At 40.0% G+C, this 19,816-nt stretch overlaps 2 protein-coding genes across 10 annotated transcripts in view; one reads left to right on the top strand and one right to left on the bottom strand.

Moving 5' to 3' along the window:
• The window catches only part of GPATCH2 (G-patch domain containing 2), a 116,325-nt gene extending 101,830 nt beyond the window's left edge, over nt 1-14,495 (bottom strand). The window contains exons 1-3 of one of the 2 annotated variants that reach the window (XM_064414177.1): nt 14,254-14,495; nt 5,501-6,211; nt 209-270 (exon numbers count right to left, since the gene is read on the bottom strand). In XM_064414177.1, the coding sequence (XP_064270247.1) occupies nt 209-270; nt 5,501-6,211; nt 14,254-14,309 (829 nt within the window). In that variant the 5' untranslated portion in view covers nt 14,310-14,495. The remainder of the gene's footprint in view (nt 1-208; nt 271-5,500; nt 6,212-14,253) is intronic. The other variant, XM_064414175.1, reaches the window with a different exon arrangement.
• Nucleotides 14,496-14,650: 155 nt separating this feature from the next.
• The window catches only part of SPATA17 (spermatogenesis associated 17), an 86,445-nt gene continuing 81,279 nt past the window's right edge, over nt 14,651-19,816 (top strand). For 6 of the 8 annotated variants that reach the window (XR_010359070.1, XM_064414180.1, XM_064414181.1 and 3 more), the window contains exons 1-2: nt 14,651-14,806; nt 18,460-18,549. Coding sequence is in view for 5 of the 8 variants with exons in the window: in XM_064414180.1 (XP_064270250.1) it covers nt 14,700-14,806; nt 18,460-18,549 (197 nt within the window). In the remaining 3 variants the exon portion in view is untranslated. Of the gene's footprint in view, nt 14,807-15,074; nt 15,099-17,387; nt 17,439-18,459; nt 18,550-19,816 lie in introns of those variants that run through there. The other 2 variants (XM_064414184.1, XM_064414183.1) reach the window with 2 other exon arrangements.

Below are 19,816 nucleotides of genomic sequence, written 5' to 3'. Positions count from 1 at the left end.
CATAGCTTTTGACTAAGTCATGTACTCAAGACACCCTCTGTTAATATTAAAAAAAAAAGCCAAAACAGAAAGCAAACTATACTTCCACTCAGTAAGACGGTAACAGAAACTGAAATACAATAATTAACCTATGAAATAACTTGTAACGCTTACAGAATTTCAACTGATGTGGTTTGAGGGGTGGAGAAGGGAAAGATTGTTTCAATACCTTGTCTTCCCTCATCATTGGTAAACAAACCAGCATCACTGCTGCTCAGACTGCTGGATTCACTGTAATAAGAGAAAGAGAGAAACAGATCAAAAGAACAATTGATCTTTCAGTCGTAAAATCTTAAGGAGACAAGGCTGTGCTCAGATTGAACTTAAGCCCAACAGAGATCGGAGAGAAAATAGGATGATTCTTTTTAATCAAACTGCAAATATCCCAGTTCCATTAACTACAAAGCATATTATTTTTGGCACATAAAACCATAGGAATCTAATGGTACCCTGACATTAAGCCAGATGTGGCTGCAACGAAGTGCTGACACAATTGATGCATTTTATTATCTCCTTCCATCAAATGCTCACTGCTCCCTTCTTATACTGTGCAATTCAGCTTGATCCTGGAACACCACTGCTCAATAAAATGGGAAAAGTCTCAATCAAAAGCAGCCTAAGCCTTCCTTCAGCACATGAAATATAAGAGTCTGAAAATCGAATTACCTTTCTGAACATCATTTGCAAATATTCTGGAAAAGATATTGCTTAAGATTTCATGACATACTACTCAGGGAGAACAGAAAAAGTTTATAACAAAGCTAGCCAAATAAATGAAAAGAAAGGTCATCCTGAAGAAAATAAATATGATTCATGATCATAACATCAACAACAACAACAAAAAACAAAGCACAGTTTACTTTGCTATGACTTCCAGCATGGAGTTAAAATTAGAATGTGTGTATACAACATGCATACACATCTCTATATTTAAAGACATGAGTAGGTATTTATGTAGTTCTTTGCTGAATGCATTGTCACATACAATAATCCACGTGTTCCTAAATAGTAAATCAGACTGGTCTTTTAATAACACAGACAGCACTTCGTTGAGATTCACATGAAAGGACTTTTCTGTAAACCTTTTATTTCACTTTTTATCAAGAGAGTAGCTATGTTATAGAGGTAATATTCTCATTAACATTTTTATCATATTTTACTTAGTTTGATATGTAGAACAACTTGAAAAAAAACCCAAACACTTCAGTTCAGCACACAAATTCAAGTATATTTCATAAATACTATGGCTACTCTTGATGTGCCTGTACAAGCCACTCACAAGAACTTTATGTCTGTTTACCTTTGTATACTCATTCATATTACAATTTGCATGCTGTCCTATACTTAAAATCAACTGTTTCCAATTATTTTTATTTTTTAATACTAAATTATTTTTATTTTTCTATCAAATAACTAGTACACTTGAGGAAATTATGTCCTTTTAAATTCTGATTTCTTACAAAAGCTACTCTCAGGTTTTTTAATATATTAATTATTAATATGAATATATGAACTATACACAATTAATCTAATTCATATTTAATTATAAGCATATATATTTGTTTTAATATCTTCCTTTGGGAGGCATCCCAGCAGGATTTGGAACACAATATGGTAGCAGGTGACACAAAGTCACGTTTGGGTTTTTTAAAGCATCTATCTATCTATCTATCTACAGACATAGCTCTGTGCTTGAAGATTTAAGTTGCTTTAATCTTGGCTGTATCTTAGGCTTATTCAAATTCTTGATGCATAAGCAACACTCACACTATAACTTATAGAGAACAGAATCAGAACAGACTTAAGTACTTGCAAATTGTCCTAAGCGGAAGTAAGGTGATGTGCATGCAATGAGAATGGAACCATCTTTTGTGAGGGACACCAAGACTTGAACTTTCCAATACTGCAAGTCCTAGTAATTCCCTTTTAGTAAACATCCCATCCCTACTTTAATTATAACACGGATGACTTTACTCTCTGTAGATTTCATTGTGCCCAATTTTACATGCTCCATTTCAAAGTAAACAACATCCCTTCTTTGTAGATTCTTCTTTGCATTTATTGTTTAATTGCATGTTTTAAAATAAAGTCAGGAAAACCTTTCAACCCTGATATTTCAGCCAATTTCCCAACCAAAATTTCCAATTTTAAGAACAGTCTCCATCCCTTTTTTAAGTAAGATATTTAAATTGTGAAATAATTCTCACTGAAGGACTAGTCAGCACATAAAAACATAACCACTTGAAATTTTTGAAAAAAAAAATCTAAAAACAGTTAAGAATTCAAACTAACACTGACATATCCCTGGCAGCCAGAGGGGTCACACTCCTCAGACCACAGTCACATTGGGCAGGGATTACAGTTGAGATAATTGCTACAGGGCAGTCATTTCACTGAATAAATTTAAAACCTCTGGAATTAATACACTAATAACCAAGTAGATAAAAGCTGCTATGATGGAATATATTTCCAGTTTTAATATAATTTTGCAGAGTATACTGCTTCTTCCTTTGCTTTGTAATAAGAATTCCACTCCCAGTAAGACTTCAGTGAAAATGGAAAAACCCACAGACTCCTTTGAGTCCTATAAAATAGTGTGTTCAAGCAAAAATTTGGAAGAACAGCTAAGCTATCCAAAAAGCTTTCACATCTTTGTTTCTGTATTTCTGGAAACAAAGAAGAAATACTTGTCACTTGCAGTTCCTACAACTAATGAGCTGTCTGGTGCCTTGGTTTTACATGAGACATGGGAGCTTTGTGCTGTCCCCAGGACCTGACCAGCTCCTGTTTTCCCCCTAGCCACAGTGGGTGGTGCCTCTGAGCTTCACTGCTGCTTCTCTTTCAAAACAGGCAATTCAGATTTCACCTCTCTTTAGTCACTTCAAACACAAAAAAGTGCCAAAGCTTGTGGGAATTAAATAGCACCCAGAACATCACACACTGCTGAATTTGGCTGAAACTAACCAAAAGCTGTACATTGAGGATAAGGATGGGTAAGCTGTGATCACAAAAATCTCATTTCCAGTGCTTAAAACAATCCTCCCAGGAATTCATCTTTGGGAGCATTTAGATGCAGACATTTCAAGAGTTTGAAGACTCCTCCTCCAACTTCAGAATCATGCACTTAAAACCTGGTTATTGGTGTTTGGCGTTTGAACACTCACATACAGAGATAAAGGACTGCCAAAGAACTGCAATTTAACATTTTAAATGTGCACTTCTAAAACACATTACTTTCAAATAATGTCATGTATACTGAAAACTTCTGACTGGTTTTAGAGCCAAGCAATTTAACTCCCATTAAAATTATCAGTTTTGTTTTGTTTCTAAAAAACAAACTTCTAAAACATTAGTCCTATTTTTAATAATTACTGAACTACTGCACTGAATACTACTGCACCCACCATGGCATACAAAACAAAACCAACTTTGTATACGTTTCATTCTTCCTCTTCCAGCAAGTGCTGCTGAAGTGCAAGTGTTATCCAAGATGCTTTGTTAGCTCTTTGTATTTTACACAATCCCATACACCCTTTTAAAATCTAAGCTTTCACTTTCAGAACAGACTTTTCTTAAGAGTTTGATGGTTCTTTCAAATTCTTCTAGCTAAATGATCTCTAATAAAGGCAGCATTGCAACTAAGTAAAGTTAGATTAAAACAAGTTAAAATTATGAACATACAAAAAATTATGATACTGTATCACCTGAGAGCCTTAGATACAGCAGATTTCTAACCACACTATGAAATGCAAGTTTTCTAATTTGGTGATTTCAAAACTTTCTGGTACAGCTGACCATTGAAAGAAATTCAGTAGAATGACATACTCAACTGTGTGCATGAGCAGAAAACCCTATGAAAATGAGAATGGTTTCAAAGACTATTTACTGGGGCCATATACAAGCATTTGGAATATGACTTGAGCAAAAGCAGCATTTGAGGTAACAAAACATCAAGCATTTGGAAGAGGATGATAAATTTTTCCAATAATAACATTTCTTTTGAGAAAGAAGATTCAGACTGACCTTATTTGTTTGGTTATGGGAGTCTACAAGATCAATCCTTATTGCTCACTCTTCTCTCCACTCAAAAATTAGCTACAGAACTTTTGAGTTGAAGAACTGTTACCCTTGTAGCATAACAGAAAGTCTTTCATAAATAAAAAATGCAACAAGACTATGGAGATATGAAAACACTGGCTCCTAGCTGAGGGAAATTTTTAAACATCTGTCCCAGACTTGGAGAAACAGACTCCAAGTATTGTCAAAGAAAAGACAAGTTTTCTAACGGCTTCCTGACAGTACAGACTCCTAACTTGCATGTCAAAAGGAGATGTGTACACTGGCTGCCCTGAAGGATGAGTTCTGCTCTAGTAATTAACATGTAAGGAAAAATGCTTAAGGCTTGGGACTTATTCAGCTCTTCCAGCTGCTTCTCGTTCACAGGTAAGGGACAGCACCAGTACATAACAAAAAGACGTAGGACTTTTCTGACCATAACTGGAGTTAGTCACTTACCAATGCTGCTGTTATTACAGCAACCAATCTGACTGCTCTGGTCAAAACCACTCTCTGAACCTCAATTCTACCTGTCCAGTAAGAAAAAGGCTTAACAGTTTATAGATAAAATACCTACAAAAAAACCAGGGACACCAGTGCCGTCAAGGAACTGATCAAAATTATATCTTTCAAGATGTGTCTGTCTTGCTGATACTTCTGCATGTGGAATAAACAAAATCAGCACAGTTAACATCCCCTGTGCACAGTGGAAAAATGACTTACACCTTACTGTGTTGTCAAAATAGTACTTTGGAAACAATTACCAATGTAGTATGACTGTTGTCTGGAATGGATGGATGAGGTGTACTGCCAAAGGGTCATCATTCCTCTATTTTTCTAATGGTAAGCTCAGGTGTTTCTGAACTGTAAATTGGTTTTTGCATTTCGTAAATGATATATATCCTTGGCAACCTGCAGACTTTTTATGCCCATGACACACCAAAACATACTGTCTAAATGGTGACTCTAAACACTGACAACCTTTCTGACAAATAGAGATAACAATCAAAGCACCAATGTCTAGAAATTGGAAAAACACTAAATTCTTATCTGACAACTGCTACCAGTTGAAATACCCAGAAAAACCTGTGTCATTCATACGTGTATTTTGTCATGCTTGATATTGAAACAATTAGAACATATCATTTCACTAAACTGTTTTCTTGATTATTCCTCTGCTACATCACTCTCTATTTTATGCCAAATTCCTCAACCTGAACAACTAATATGTAAAAAATAGTAGATGTAAAAAAATAAGAGTAAATTGTTAGAACAGATACTATTGGTGCTAGAATTTAAACTCTGGAATCAACAAAAAAATCTAAAGATTCTCAATACAAGCAACAGTAATAAATGCAAACAAATATTATCCAAAGTTTGTGTAAAAAGAAAAAGGAAGAATAACCTGTCACTCATGTTCTCATCTGAGCCTTTTTGCTCCTCATATTCCATTTTGTCCTTATTTGCTTGATTCACTTCTTCATTTTCTACAACTACTCCTTCATCCAAGATTTCTGGACCTTGTCGAGCTGCAGATACTTTTCTTTTTTTCACTTTGCTCTTGGAAAACTCCTGGTGCTGGTATGATTTATTGTTATTGTCCATTTCTTGATCTCTGCTGTTATCCTGTTGAGTTATTGTCAGTGCATTAGAAACTTCTGATGGCAGATCTATTGCCATGCGTTTTACCTTTCTCCTCCTACGCAAAGTTCTGTTTCCCAAACTGTCCACAGCCAAATCTGGTTCGTGCCACAGAGGTCTTTTGCCTCTAATGTTATTTAAGTTTGAGGAAGGCCTACGTTTAGCAACCAACAGCTGGTCATCAGAATCACTGTGGTCTTTCTTGGTAGCATGATTGTCCCTGTAGTCTTTGTTTGATTCCTCCAAACTGGAATCAGAGCCTTCACTTAGGCAATGACCAGTCTCCCAGGGGTGATGGGTGGTAAATGAACGTCTTTTCCGTCCTCTCCTTTTCCTCGCCTGTCTCTTTAGAAGACAAGACACGCTTCGAGAATGATCTCCAGTATCAGCAAAACCTCCTCTGGCTTGCTCTGAACTTTCTTCCAGTGCCGAGACCAGATCATGAACCAGCTCCTCCATAGTCCTACTGAAATGCCTATAGATTTCAAAGGAAAAAAAACACACAAGAAAACAACAAATGAATTAAAAGTGCTAAGCATAAATTACAACAACTTCATAGGGCAAAATAATTTTAGACACTTTAGGCAAGGCAGAATAATCTTTATAGGATGACCATTGACTCTTTCTGCCAAGAGACAAAACCTTGCCAACCAGTCCTACAGAATTTGAAGCATACCAGCATAAGTTCCTTTTAAAAGATATCTTCCCAGCCTTCTGTCTTGGAAAGAAGAGGCAGCCAGGGGGTTCCCCCATTGGTTTGTGGCCTCACTGCTATTGCTTAGTTTTAATTAATTTCATGACACTTATATGACTGTCAGGGATTCCACATGGCAAGAGCATCAACAGTGAGCATTCACTCTAACTGTGCGTAAGGAGCACATTTTAAATTTAAGAATGGGAAATGGAATACATAATATTGTTCTTGATGTACTACATTAATGAGTTCTGTTTAAAACTTTCATTATGATAAAATATTTTTAAGGATGATTATCTCTTAATGCTGCCTAAATGCTAAAATGAAGTTAAGACAGCAATTCTTGGATAATATGACTTTTTGCTACTAGCAAATACGTCTGTCTTTCCAAATGGCTGATATCTGTTTGATTTTTAAAAAATAGTGATTCAATGAATTTATACTGGGTTGAGAGAATACCCAACTACAGATAATTCTAGAGTATTGAATGCAAAGTTTCCTATCACATGTAGGCACTTGCATCCATAGAATCCCATGCTTGCATAAGGAAAAAAAATCCCTACATACACAGTGCCAAATTTAGGCCTTACCCTTTTAATGTTTTGCTTCTTCCTCTTCAAATTTCACTAGCATTTAGCATGTCTTTAACTCAGTATGCTTCAGTAAGTTCACCCATGCATTACATGAATGTAATTACAAAAACATTAAATGATTGCTGCTGAACTCTAATCCTTCTCTGAAGGCTGAGAACCTTCTCCATATACATAGCAATTAGACTCTTATATCAAAACATCAGAAGACCCCTTTTCTTGAGGTAAAGCAAAGAATAATTTTAATGCTTGCTGCTACACCACACAAACTGATACGTATGGAAGACATTGTACATTCAGCAAATTATACACAGGACATTTAAAAACAAGACTCTTCACTTCATTTTACAATATAAATGGTTGGAGAAACCTATAATAACAAGACTTCTACACATATTCAGTGGTGCTGTGAAGAAAACCTAGACAGATCACAGACAGCTTCGCTCTGCCACTTAGCACAAACTCCAACATCAAAAGTACTAACGGTGATGGCTGAATGGGCAGTCTTAAATACTAATGGAGGAAATGAAGAACATGTTTAAGAAGAAATCCAAATGCTCATGAAATACATTACCTAAAGAAGTTATATATTCTCATTTTAAACCATTTTCAGAAATACTTATTTTATATATTTCAATTGCAGGAACAATAAAAGCACAGACAGTGGTAGAAATATAAGTTTATTTTGAATTCTCAAAACTGCTGCATCACTTGCATAATTTCCCATACCTCTTTTCCTGTCCTGATGTAACCTCTAGTCATATTACTCTCTCTTAATGTTTTCTTTGGATCTTAGTACAGCAGAATTATATTGTCTTGTAAACAGTGAGACAGCTCTGAAAAAGTGTGACACTTTCTCCTTTGTTTGGTTAACAAGATGCTTAAACAGATGCACTGCTCCATGTTTCTCCATGGCTGTAGCTGCAGTGGGAGGGCACTCACTCCTTTAGCCCTCCTGTTAAATACCTATGAGGACAGGCAATCCCCAGAGGTGCAAGTATCAGAAATGTCATGCCCTAGAGATGTAAGGGTTTTTCTGCACTCATTTTACAGAAGCCATAACACTTCAACAGACAAATGGCAGCACATTTGGGTTAATTTGAGACACCAGTTCCCTCAAACACCTGCCCAGCCCTTCCTGCCACACACTTTTGCATCTATGGCAAACTGATAGAAGTGGAGGTGCACTAAAACATGAACTTGTAGGCTTTAACCCAGATTTAACTCTCCAAATGAACAGATTTCTGCTAACCTGCCAGAATATGAACTAGCTTAAATAAATCTCTTACAGCCCATTCTCTTAGCGATCTTGCAGCACAAAGCAAAAGGAAAAGAGAAGACAGGGACACTAACGCCTTGCACCATAATTTACAATTAATTCCTTCAATTCAGTATCCCTAATCTGTATGGATAACTACGTCACTAAAATCAATGTAGCTCCTAGAGTGGACATACCAATTTACTCCAGATAATGGCATGAGTATGGTGGTAAAATTGCCTTAGTTCCAAAATACTTCAAAGATCAAACACAATATGTCCAGCTCTGAGTTTTATACCTGAATGAAACTTGCCCTGAATTCCTCCCAAAATACTGCAATATAGATGGTTCCCAGACCAAAAGACAAAACTCAAGAAAAGTGAACATCCTCAAGTGTTTTGAAGTAAAGGGATAACAAGATCCTTAAATGACTCTGAGCAGTAAAGGACTTACCTTCCAGCAGACTATAACTTTGAATATTATGCATTCCTGAATTAATCTTTTCTACTGAATATCAAGTCTCTTCATTGAAACTGCTGAATTAAGATTTGTACAGAGCTGTGACCTTATTTGCCCTAAAAACAGCAGCAATGTATAATATTACTGTATCATAGCTTCATCACCTCCTACACAGATCAGACAAATTAGTATTTTAATTATTTCAACATGTTTCCTTAGGATGATTACAATAATTACTTGACCAATTTGGGACAGTGCAATAGATTGAGAATGCAAATACAAACCACTTCAGCTTTCTATTCACATTCCACTTTCAACATGCCAGTGGTCCACACTAAAACTCCTTTTCCTCAAAACCCAAAAAATCTCTTTTGCTTAATTTTATTGGTGCTCTCATTTCTCCTGCTACAATTGAAGAAAAAAAAACCCTCAAAAATAGAACAGTTAATCTGAAGTCTATCTGGCTGCTGCTATCTCCAAAAATCCAGGAGCACATTTCTATTATAGCATTAATCAGACAAACTCAGTTTTGAAACTTTCGCTATTGTTCACAACCAGCTGTCAAGCCTATGAAACAATTTTAATCATTGCTGCAGATGGGACTGTAACAAAAATATTTGCATTTGAAACAAGTTGAAAAATAACGACAAGAAGTACTGAGGACATTACCAGTGAGCATCAGCAGTGTTCAGTAAGATAAAAAATTTCAAAGGTTGTAACAACAAATGTAGAGCAACATATTGAGGTACATAAAATATTAAGATGAGCCACAGTTTAGCACAACTCACATAAGGCTATAAAAATGCTGTTACAGCAACAGCCCACAGCTAGCAATAAACTGTAATGTCCTCACTAAGAGAGGATCCTACTTTACTACAAGAAAATCTAGTTTGCCTACACTGACCTTTACATTTATCTGAAGCAATTTTAATGTAGTTCACCAAAGGCTGACCCATTTCCTCTCCAACCCTTACCAGAACAGACCAAATAAGTCCTGTTTGCAGAGAATAGTATAACTGCTTTCACCTGCTCCAAAACGGATCACACAGCTTCCGTTCAGTATAAATACTCAAACTGAAAATCCTAATGGAAATAATTGACACTCACTTCTTCAGTGAAAATGAAGAATAATTTGTGTTACCTCACACCTAAAGCATATAACAATGAAGAGCTCTGACTGCTCATAAAATATTTAAGAAACACATAGTGATGGAAAAGTTAATTTAGTTGCACAACTCTTAAGAGGCATTACATCTTGCCGAACCAACAGACGCATTTACCTTTACTTTCTAGTTCTACACCTTTTCCTGTTAAACAGGACTGGGGCTTCTTGCAGCTAAATTCATGCTGCATCTGTGCTTCATCAGTTCTAGAAAGAACCATGAGTTTTGCTTCCTTCACAAACCACCTTGATCACACGCTAAGAGCACAACAGAAATCAAATAGTTCCTTCAACCTCGGGATTAAAAAACCTGACTTCCAACAATCTTTTCCCATATGGATTCTCTGATGTACCCACGGAGTGCTTTATCTTCAGATAGGTACTAATTTGAATCCCATTTCTCTACCTCAGAAGTTATTTTCACAAAGCCTTAAAAGCACTGACTTTGAGAGCTCTGCTTTATTAATGAGCATGACTGAAATTTGAGTTGAAGAGGTGCAAGTATTTGGGAGAGAGCAGCACATGATAAATCTCACTGCTTTACTTGAAGAATTTACAGATTCTAAAAAGAGAACTATCACGGCTCTTGGGACACACAAAGGGGGAAGCAAAACAAAGCAACACAATTAAGTAAAAATTATTAAAAATCTGGCAAGAGACTGTGGTAGATTACAAAATCACTGACAAACCTCTGTTACATAAAAGCTTATGCTTCCCTTCTTCCTAGGTAACAAGATGAGGAAATGGCCTCAAGCTGCACCAGGGGAAGTTTAGAAAAAAATTATATTAGGAAAAATTTCTTCACTACAAAGAAAAGAATTAGGAAAGAATGGTCAGGTATTGAACCAAACTGCCTAGAGAAGTGGTGGAAGCACTGGTGAAAGTGTTCAAAAAACCTGTGGATGCGGCACCTGGGGACACGGTTTAGTGGTAAATATGACAGTGCTGCTGTAACAGACTCTGCCTCAGAAGTCTTCCCAAACTTAACGATTCTATGAGCAGAAAGTGAAGCTGTGCCTAGACTATTTAAACTCCCTGTCATTAAAATGCCATCACTAAGAGGTGGACAAAGCATCCCGTTCCACATCCACACCTAGTTATATCCTTTGGCACTGTCTGCTGGACCACCAGGTATGCAAAGCTACAGCACAAGCCATCCTTTCCATCCTATATCAACAACCACTGCAGGGGATAAGAGCTACCTGTATTTACTTGCCACATCTGGTGCAGAAACAAGAGGTGGAAAAGTTGGGAGGGTGTGTTTTAAATGTTCCTGGTTGTTAGAAAGGGTTAAGTTAATAATAACTAGAGTTTGTGAAGACAAAAATAAGAAGAGGAGGGATTGAGAGGAAAACTAATGTCTTTACAAACAACTTTATGGGTGAAGGTGTGGGTTGTTAACATCTTTGAAAATGGCCTTAATATCTCTACTAACTGCGGGCAGCAGGTTCCTCCAAGAGCCCAGGCAGCTCTGCTCCTGAAACAAACAAGTGGGGGTCTGCACAAGGCTGAGCTTCTGAACTTTGGGGTAAAATAGTAGGTTCAAGGGGGGAATATGTGGTAGGCATTTAGGGAAGGCTGTACCTTCCTAGCGCCACAGACAATGGGGAAAGGAAGAGGTCAAAGGAGTTTAGGATAAAAGGGGGCTGCACCCTCCAAAACCTCTAGAAAATGCCATGGGTGTGTGCCCTGGTGGACATATTTTTTTTTTTCTCGCTCTCTTTATTTGAATAAAGTTGCAGGACTCCTCCTTTTTGGGCATAACCCTCTGGCATTTGTGGATTTTCCTGACACGAGGAAGAACCTCTTTACTGTGCAGGGCACGAAGCACTGGAACAGGTTGACCACAGAGAGTGTGGAGTCTCCCTCACCAGCGATATTGAAGAACCATTTGGACACAATCCTGTGCCCCGTGCTCTGGGATGACCCTGCTTGAGCAGGGAGGTTGGATCAGATGACCCACTGTGGTCCTTTCCAGCCTGACCACTTCTGTAGCTCTGTCCTATACAACACAAAGTATTTCAGAAGTGATATAATTTTATCACCTATTATACTGCTGATCCCCCTAAAAATTAGAACCAGACTAACTTGCAGTAAGTACATCTGACTCTTCTGAAACCACTGCTTATCTCAGAAGGCACAACAATAAATACTATCAGTCTACACATATTAAACAGTGAAAAGGTGCTCAGCACAGAGCAATAGCATACAGTCAGAAAGATGCTGACATGAACTGCATTTAACAAGGCTCTAACACAAAGGAATTGGTCAGCCAGAAATGAGATTTGGAGCAATTTATCATGAGAGGGAGCAATTCTTGCAATCCCATTGCTGCCATTTACTGATATGCTTGCCCTTTTCAGAAGTATGACTTCATTAATTAATTGCCAAGGTGCCAAATCTCATGACCTGTCAAATCATGGTAATACCCTAAAGCACCAAAGTCATTATCAAAAGAATCAGAGTGCCCAGCAAGTATCCAAATGGCAAACTAATCTAAAATTGCCACGTGAACTTACAATTTAAAAAAACATTCTGCTTTGGAGGAGCTTTACCACCCAAAGTGAAAAATTTTACTCTGTGGCTGTTCTGAACCTACTCACCTCTTTAGGATCTTAATGCTTTTAGAAAGCACAAGTTCTTAATTTTCTACATCAAGTATTAGACACTATAAAAAGTATTTTCCTGCACCCCACTCAAACAGTCCTCTTTTAACAGAGAGCTTCTGAAATAACTTGTGTAGAAAAATAAGAGAGCAGCTCTGAGGACTGGTCAGATTTTTCATGGACAACATTTCAACATTTTCCTCTGTATTGAATTCCTCTGAGCAGTGTACTAGCATAAGTAATATCATTACTGCATGATGACAATTACAGAAAAATATGCCTACTCCTCATCCTGCTGAGGGCTACTCTAGAAGCCTCTGGAACTAAAGTACTTTATGTAGACACAAAATAAGAAAATTTGAAGACAAATGACAGGTCAAATAAATAGTGAAGACTTTGACAGAACACAGATACTTTGGAATGTCTTGGGCAATGTTTCCACTGTATGCAGCATTAATACCCAAATAAAAATACTTGTGCACTGGAGTATACCTCATTCTCTGAAACATTCTGAATTACACCAAGAGAAGTTGTTACATTTAGACCAGGCAAATACAGATGCTTAGCAACACCAGAAAATTTGTTCTAGCAAATAATTAGCAGCTGGGCAAATAAAATGTATCTTTGAAAGTTTTCTCACTTAGAAAAACATAGAGAAAAAATACCCACAGGGAAAAAAAAGGTGGTATCAGCAAAAGGAGAAAAATGAAGCCCTAAACACTTCCCTCCCTGTTCCTCCCCATCCCCAGAAAAGAACAAAGAAAAAGATGAAAGGAAATCTGTTTCAAGTCTATTTCAGCTGAGAAATCTACCAGCAGCTATCTGTATAGGTAACGTAGCCTCTAAAAGATGTATCAACCTTTGGAAAAAACCCCACAAACAAAACCCCATCACAATCCTCCTTTCTTCCATTAATAAGTGAAACAAGAGAGAAGCTACGTACACCAGTTGATACCAAACACATCACAAGATACCCAAGATTTCAGGAAGAAAATGAAAGGCTTCCCAGCTGGTTGCCTGGAACATCTTGCTTCCATCAAGTCTCTCCACTACCAATCTTTATATCTGCACGGCCTACTAACAGAACTGAGCTTTTCTATTTTGTTACTCAGCCTTCCTTCCAGACAGTGCTACAATAAAAAAAAATTGTCTTTTGAGGTCACTATAAGGAATTACATAAAACAGTAAATCTATGAACTTCTTTTGCAGGAGAACTACCCATACTTTCCCTGCTCAGTGGCTACAGCAGCACTTGTTGATTCCTGGGATGCAGTAAAAAAGCTTTAGAGGAGGAAACACACACCGCACTGCACACGGGGCAAGGCCTTTAGGCCTTAGAGAGTCTACCACTACTGGAAAAAAACAGACAGGAAAACCTAACTAAGCTTGGGACAAAAGTTTTGATTTATTTTTCGCCCACTGTCCCTCTGTCAACAAGGCATGGAAGTTTGTTCCTCCAGCCCACTGCTCGCTCACAAACACGTCCAGCCGCCGAGACACGGCAGTGGCACTTCCCGGACCACCAGCGCCTCGTCCCTCGCCGGGGGCCTGGGGCGGGCTCCATCCCGGTCCCCCCAGCCAAAGGGGCAGCAGCGGGGAGGGGCGGCCCGGCCGCAGCGGGGCCACCACTCGTGCCCACGTTCGCACGCCCCGCCCGTGGCGCGGAGACGGTGTTCGGGCCCCCTCCCGCGGAGAGCGGCCCCGCGGCCGGGCCGGGGCGGCGGACACGCGTGTCCCCCCAGGCTTACCAGCTCTTCCTCGCCGCCTGAGCTCGGGTTGGGGTAGGTTCAGCGACCCGGAACATGAACCCGGCGCCTCCCCCGGCCGCTCCCCGAGGAGGCTGGCGCCGCTTCGCAGAGACTGGGCGAGGGGAGGCGGGCGGGGGCCGAGGGCGGGAGGGCTCGGGCCGGGCGGGAAGGGCGCGGGCGGCCGGCGCTGCTCCTCAGTCCCCCATGATGAGAACCCGGAAGCAGCCGCGGGAGCGGAGGAAGCCGGACGCGACCACCTCGCCTCTTCCCTTCCCTCGCCCGGCCGCTGCCCAGGGGCGCCGCGTGCCCTCCAGCACCCTCGCCTCGTGTTCGCTACAGCTTCGCGGAGCTCCCGCTTCCCTCGGAGCACTGCCCGTGCCGTGCCGCGGGGCCGCCCGGAGCAGCGACACCCCCGCGCTCGAGCGTACTGGGACGGTCCCGTTGCCATGGCGGCAGCGTCTTGCGGGCGGGAGGAGGGAGGGAGCATGGCCGCCCTGGCCCGGCTTCAGGAGAGGCTGACGGGACTCCGGGACGAGTATTTCCTTACGAACAGGTACTTGGGCCATGCCGGTGGTGGGGCGGGATACACCGCCTTGTGCTGTGCTGGGGCGGACGGGCCTCTCTCTCTCTGCCGGCAACGAGATGGAGGCAGCTCCCCTGGAAATTGTCCGGTTCTGGACTCCTCAATACGAGGGGGACACGGAGCTCCTGGAGAAGGTCCAATGGAAGGTTATGAAGATGATTAAGGAACTGGATCATCCCTCTTACTAGGAAAGGCTGAAGGAGCTGGGCCTGTTGAGCCTCGAAAGGAGACGAGTGAAAGAGAACTTCATCCGTGCCTCTAAGTATGTGAAGGGAGAGTGTGACGAGGATGGGCCAGGCTCTTCTAGGTGGTGCCAAGCAGTAGGACAAATGGCAACGGGTAGAAACTGGATGCACTGCAAGTTCAATCTAAATATGAGTAAGAACTTTATTGTGCAGGTGGCCAAGCACTGGAACAGGTTGACCACAGAGAGCGTGGAGTCTTCCTCACTGGAAATATTCAAGAACCGTCTGGACACAATCCTCTGCCTTGTGCTCTGGGATGACCCTGTTTGAGCCGGGAGGTTGGACCAGATGACCCACTGTGGTCGCTCCCAGCCTGACCCACTCTATGATTATACAATTCTGTGAAACTCTTTCGCTTTAAAATCCCTCCCGAGAGCACCAACCCATCGCATTTTCCCCAATATTTCCACAGCGATCTGATGAGACCTGGTGGCCGCAGCGCAGCGTCTTTAAGGGGCGCGTTTATACACAGAAAATGCTGAGTGTCCCACTCTTCCCCCGCCCCCTGATAATTTTGAGGGGAAAAAGGAGCCTCTGTAAACTCCTGAAACGCGCTGAGCCTCGCAAGTTCCTCCCACTCCCTCCTCGGGAGCTGACCGCCTCTCCCCGGTCCCGCCTCTGTCCCGCCCTAGAGGTGCTGTTCCCTGAGCATCCCTCGAGATGCAGCACGCCAGCCCTGAGCCCCTGCTCTCGGGGCTAGCGTCTGTGACTGTGCCTGGACGTTTGTCCTCTTGCAAAGACACTACTTATTTTTTAATATTTAATTTTTTGTTCATAGTGGAATGAAAGAGATCCGATAAGATCTGTTACCCTTGTCCTCACCAACTGGGATGGTTTGTACTAAATTTTCTGGCTCCCAGAATGATGGTGGCCAACTTTTCCCAGACCAGCTGTAAAACTTACTTAAATATTGCAGAGATTTGTCCTATAAATCCTTTTATTCAGCTGCACTGTTGCTGTATGTGTAATGAAAAAGCTCAAACATAAAAAAACCCCACCAAACGTGTTTAGCACAGTTGTGGGTTTTTTCTTCACTAATTAATGAATCATTTATTTTTGAATCTAATTACAATATCATTAGCATGAATAACAAAGCTCCTGAACATCGCTAAAAGTTACAGAGATCAAGTCCTGCCTGCATGTACAGTGTTGTGTTTTTTGTTCTTTTCCTGAACTTTCACTCATGCTCTTGTGGCTGTACACACAGCAGTTCTCTAAAGAAACATCAGTTGCAGGAGGCTATGCTTGTATTTCACGTATTTCAGGTTAGAAAGAGCAGTCTGAGCCAGACTTGGAAATCCATGGGAGGGCAGCATGCTTGTTGTTTGGGGATTTCTTTTTTTGGCAGAGCTCTCCAAAAGTGAATTGTTTCTCTTTTAAGAATGAGGTATGATCCGTTTGTTTCAGAAAATTCAGATTTGCAGCTGGGAATGCAAATGAGGGGATTTAAAGAGTCCAGTGCAGCAAGAAGTTGTAGTAATGGTTTTTTTTCTGATCATAATAACATTCCTGTTGTGCTTTATGCAGAACTCTGTTTATGTGAGAGGTATGAGGTGTCCTAAACTGGCTTTTTAGGGAAAGCACCTTTCTAGGGAAGAACTTGCCCAATGATGACACAGTACAAGAATACCATAAGCCTGCATTTTGAGAAATACCCTTAGCATAAGGATAAGAATATACAAGATTCATTAATTCATTCAAGTGTTACACAATTTTATCACTCTACTCATTCAAGAATCTGCTTTTATTTACTGTAGTATCTGTGTCAGGTGCTTGAATAGGCCTTTTTAACTTTCAGTACAGCCTTTGTGAAGTATCTGTGATGCTCAAGAGCTTAATTCAAGCAGTATGACAACTGGGCAACCTGATCAAAAGGGCAGAGACCTGCTTGAGAAACTTACACCTCGAAACATTTCTGCTGGCAAGGGCAACTGGAAATGTTTGTGGAGCTATCCTGTGAGAAAAACAACTCTGTTGTTGGTTTGCTTCAATAAACTTTACAAGGACTTCTCTCCCATCCTGGCCAGTCAAGACTGAATGCCAACAAGGAAAAATCTATCAGGGAGCAAGAGAGGAGAAGGCTTGTGCTCTTCCAGAAGACTCTTGTCACTGCCAAGGGGTTAGGACTGGGTTTGGAGCTGGCACCTCTAACACGGCCAGTCCCATCTCCCCTCATTTCCAAACTGTAATTGTGGCTGCCTGTCCAGGGCCAAATTGCTCATACCCTTTTGATCAAAATAATTTTCCTCTAAGGAAAAGTATTCTGGAGGTGTCTGCTTCCTGTTGAAGACTAGGAAGCTGCCCAGGAAAGGAACAAGAAAACTCTCCAGCCAGTTTTGAAAACTATTCAATTTTAGGTAAAAAAGCTTGTTTCCCAGAGTTTTCAGGCACTGAGAATGTCTGATGCACATCAGACAGTGAAAATTTTGCCCATTTAATTTGATTTGAGAGCACATGCTTCACCAGATGACATAAAATGAGTGGAGCTAATGTTTCTTGATCTCTGGTAGTAAATCTGCAATTCGTTTAATTTTTAGACATATAATGAGGATAATCCTAATTTATCAGATAAACAATAATCTTGTTGGTATTTACTGAGGCAAGTAATGTTGACATGAAACTTTGTTAGGAGAGCTAATTAACAAAACTACTAATAGTAACTGAAAGGTAATTTTTGTCAGGTATAACAAAATAAAGAATTTGGTGACTATGTTCCCAGTAAAAATGGAAAAGAATAAAAATCAATGAAAATTAAAATTTAATTTTAAGTTCAAAGACTTGTCAGTTATTGACATTTTGAAACAAACAAAAGAAGAAGAAAAGTTAGAGGTGATCTCATAGCTGAGTTCTACCCCTCAGCATTGAAACTCATAATGGTAGGAATTTCTTCCTGAACTCTCTGAAAACTGTCCTCCAGACTAACAATGTGTTTCTTTAATCTATTTTAGTTTTATGGTCTTCCTTACATGACTTTTAGCTTTGTCACAAACATTGTAGATTCGCAATTTTATACAGTTATATGATTTTTGCTGTAACTCGGGCCTAATTATCATTAAAGCATTATCCACATATTTCCCCTACAATGGAAGAAGTCCATGTGACATGCTGACATGTATCTAAGTATTGTATGGGAATAAGAAATACCCTCTCCCGGAACTTACATCCTCTACTAACTGCAACATTCTTTGTTACCTTCATACTATGCAATTAATGTAAACTAAATTTTTCTGCACTAGCACTGAATTATGTAGAATTAAAAGTGAAAAACTTGGTGAAGAGGATCCCAAGCTGCAACAATAAAACATATTTAGAATAATATTTTTGCTTTCGTTCTACATTACCATGCTGAGAAATATTACTACTTTTATATTTTTTCAGAGCTATAGATGAAGACAGAAAAATACAGTACAAGGCTGCTGTCAAGATCCAGCGCTGGTTTCGAGCATGCAGTGTCCGAGCCTATCTGAGGTAGTATATCAAGCCTATCTTAATCCATGTTTCAGCATTGAATTTTTTTCCTCAAAATTTCTCATGATATTACTTGATTTTAATAAAATTGGAGCATTTTGAAAAAAAAAAAAAGGGGCAATATCTGTTACCCAGTTTTTCAAAAGAATATACTGTGTCATTGTAAGAAATAACAATTTTTGACTTTCAGAACTGTATACAATTAAAAAGTCAGATGCTAGAAAGCATGGAAATTATCTTCAGAATAGATACACAATATTGTTTAAGAAATCTTGTTGTGAGTGGGAGAAAAAGAAATTACTAGATGTCCCTTGGATATGCTGTTTCAGAGACATTTCATGTAGAATCATAGAATATCCTGAGTTGCAAGGGCTCACAAGTGTCTTCAAAATCCAACTCCTGGCCCTGCACAGGACGATCCCAAGAGTCATACTGTGTGCATGAGAGTAGCGTCCAAATGCTTTTTGAAGTCTGGCAGAATTGGGCTGTGACTACTTCTCCAGGAAGCCTGTTCCAGTACCCAACCACCCTCTGAGTGAAAAACTTTTTCTAATATCCACTGTAAAACTTCCCAACATGGCTTCAGCCCACTTCCTCCTTGTCACTGCTCACCAGAGAGAAATCAGTGCCAGCCCCTCTGCTTCCACCCGTGAAGAAGGTGTGGACTGCACTGGTCTCTCTTCAGTCTCCTTGAGGTTGAACAGAAGTGACCTCAGCCACTCCTCTTGTGGCTTCCCCTTCGAGGCCCTTGACCAGCTTTGTTCTGGGAAATGCTGTATCAACATTGGACTTGATCTTGGAGGTAGTTTCCAACTTAGTGGTACTATGATTTCATAACATTGTTACAAATTTCCTGGAAACTGCGGTTGGTCCATTCTCCCAGAAAGCCCTCTTCCATTTGTTATGTCACAAGCCCAGGTGGCCAAACTCATCTGCTCAAACTTCAGTATCTTCATAAAACAGGACGGTTGAGGGAGAGGGATTGTTACATCTTCTAGTTTGACCTCTTGCCTGTTGGAAGTAATCGTACATCATCCAGACCTACTTTATGAAACCTAAAGAATTATTAGCTTAAATAACATGTGCTACTTAATGGCCAATATTTCCCTCATAGGAAGATAAGCTGCAGTCATTATGTGCACTTAGAAGAAATGTACTTAAGCTGCATCAGAGAAGGTTCAGATGAGATATTAGAAAAAAAATTCAATAAAAGGATTATTAGGCATTGGAATGAGTTGCCTGGGAAGATGGCAGAGTCACCATCTCC

The sequence above is a fragment of the Passer domesticus genome, chromosome 3, assembly GCF_036417665.1.
Source record: "Passer domesticus isolate bPasDom1 chromosome 3, bPasDom1.hap1, whole genome shotgun sequence".
In the NCBI taxonomy this organism is placed as follows: domain Eukaryota; kingdom Metazoa; phylum Chordata; class Aves; order Passeriformes; family Passeridae; genus Passer; species Passer domesticus.
The sequence above is the reverse complement of the archived record's forward strand: the minus strand, read 5'-3'. Positions and strand labels throughout refer to the sequence as shown.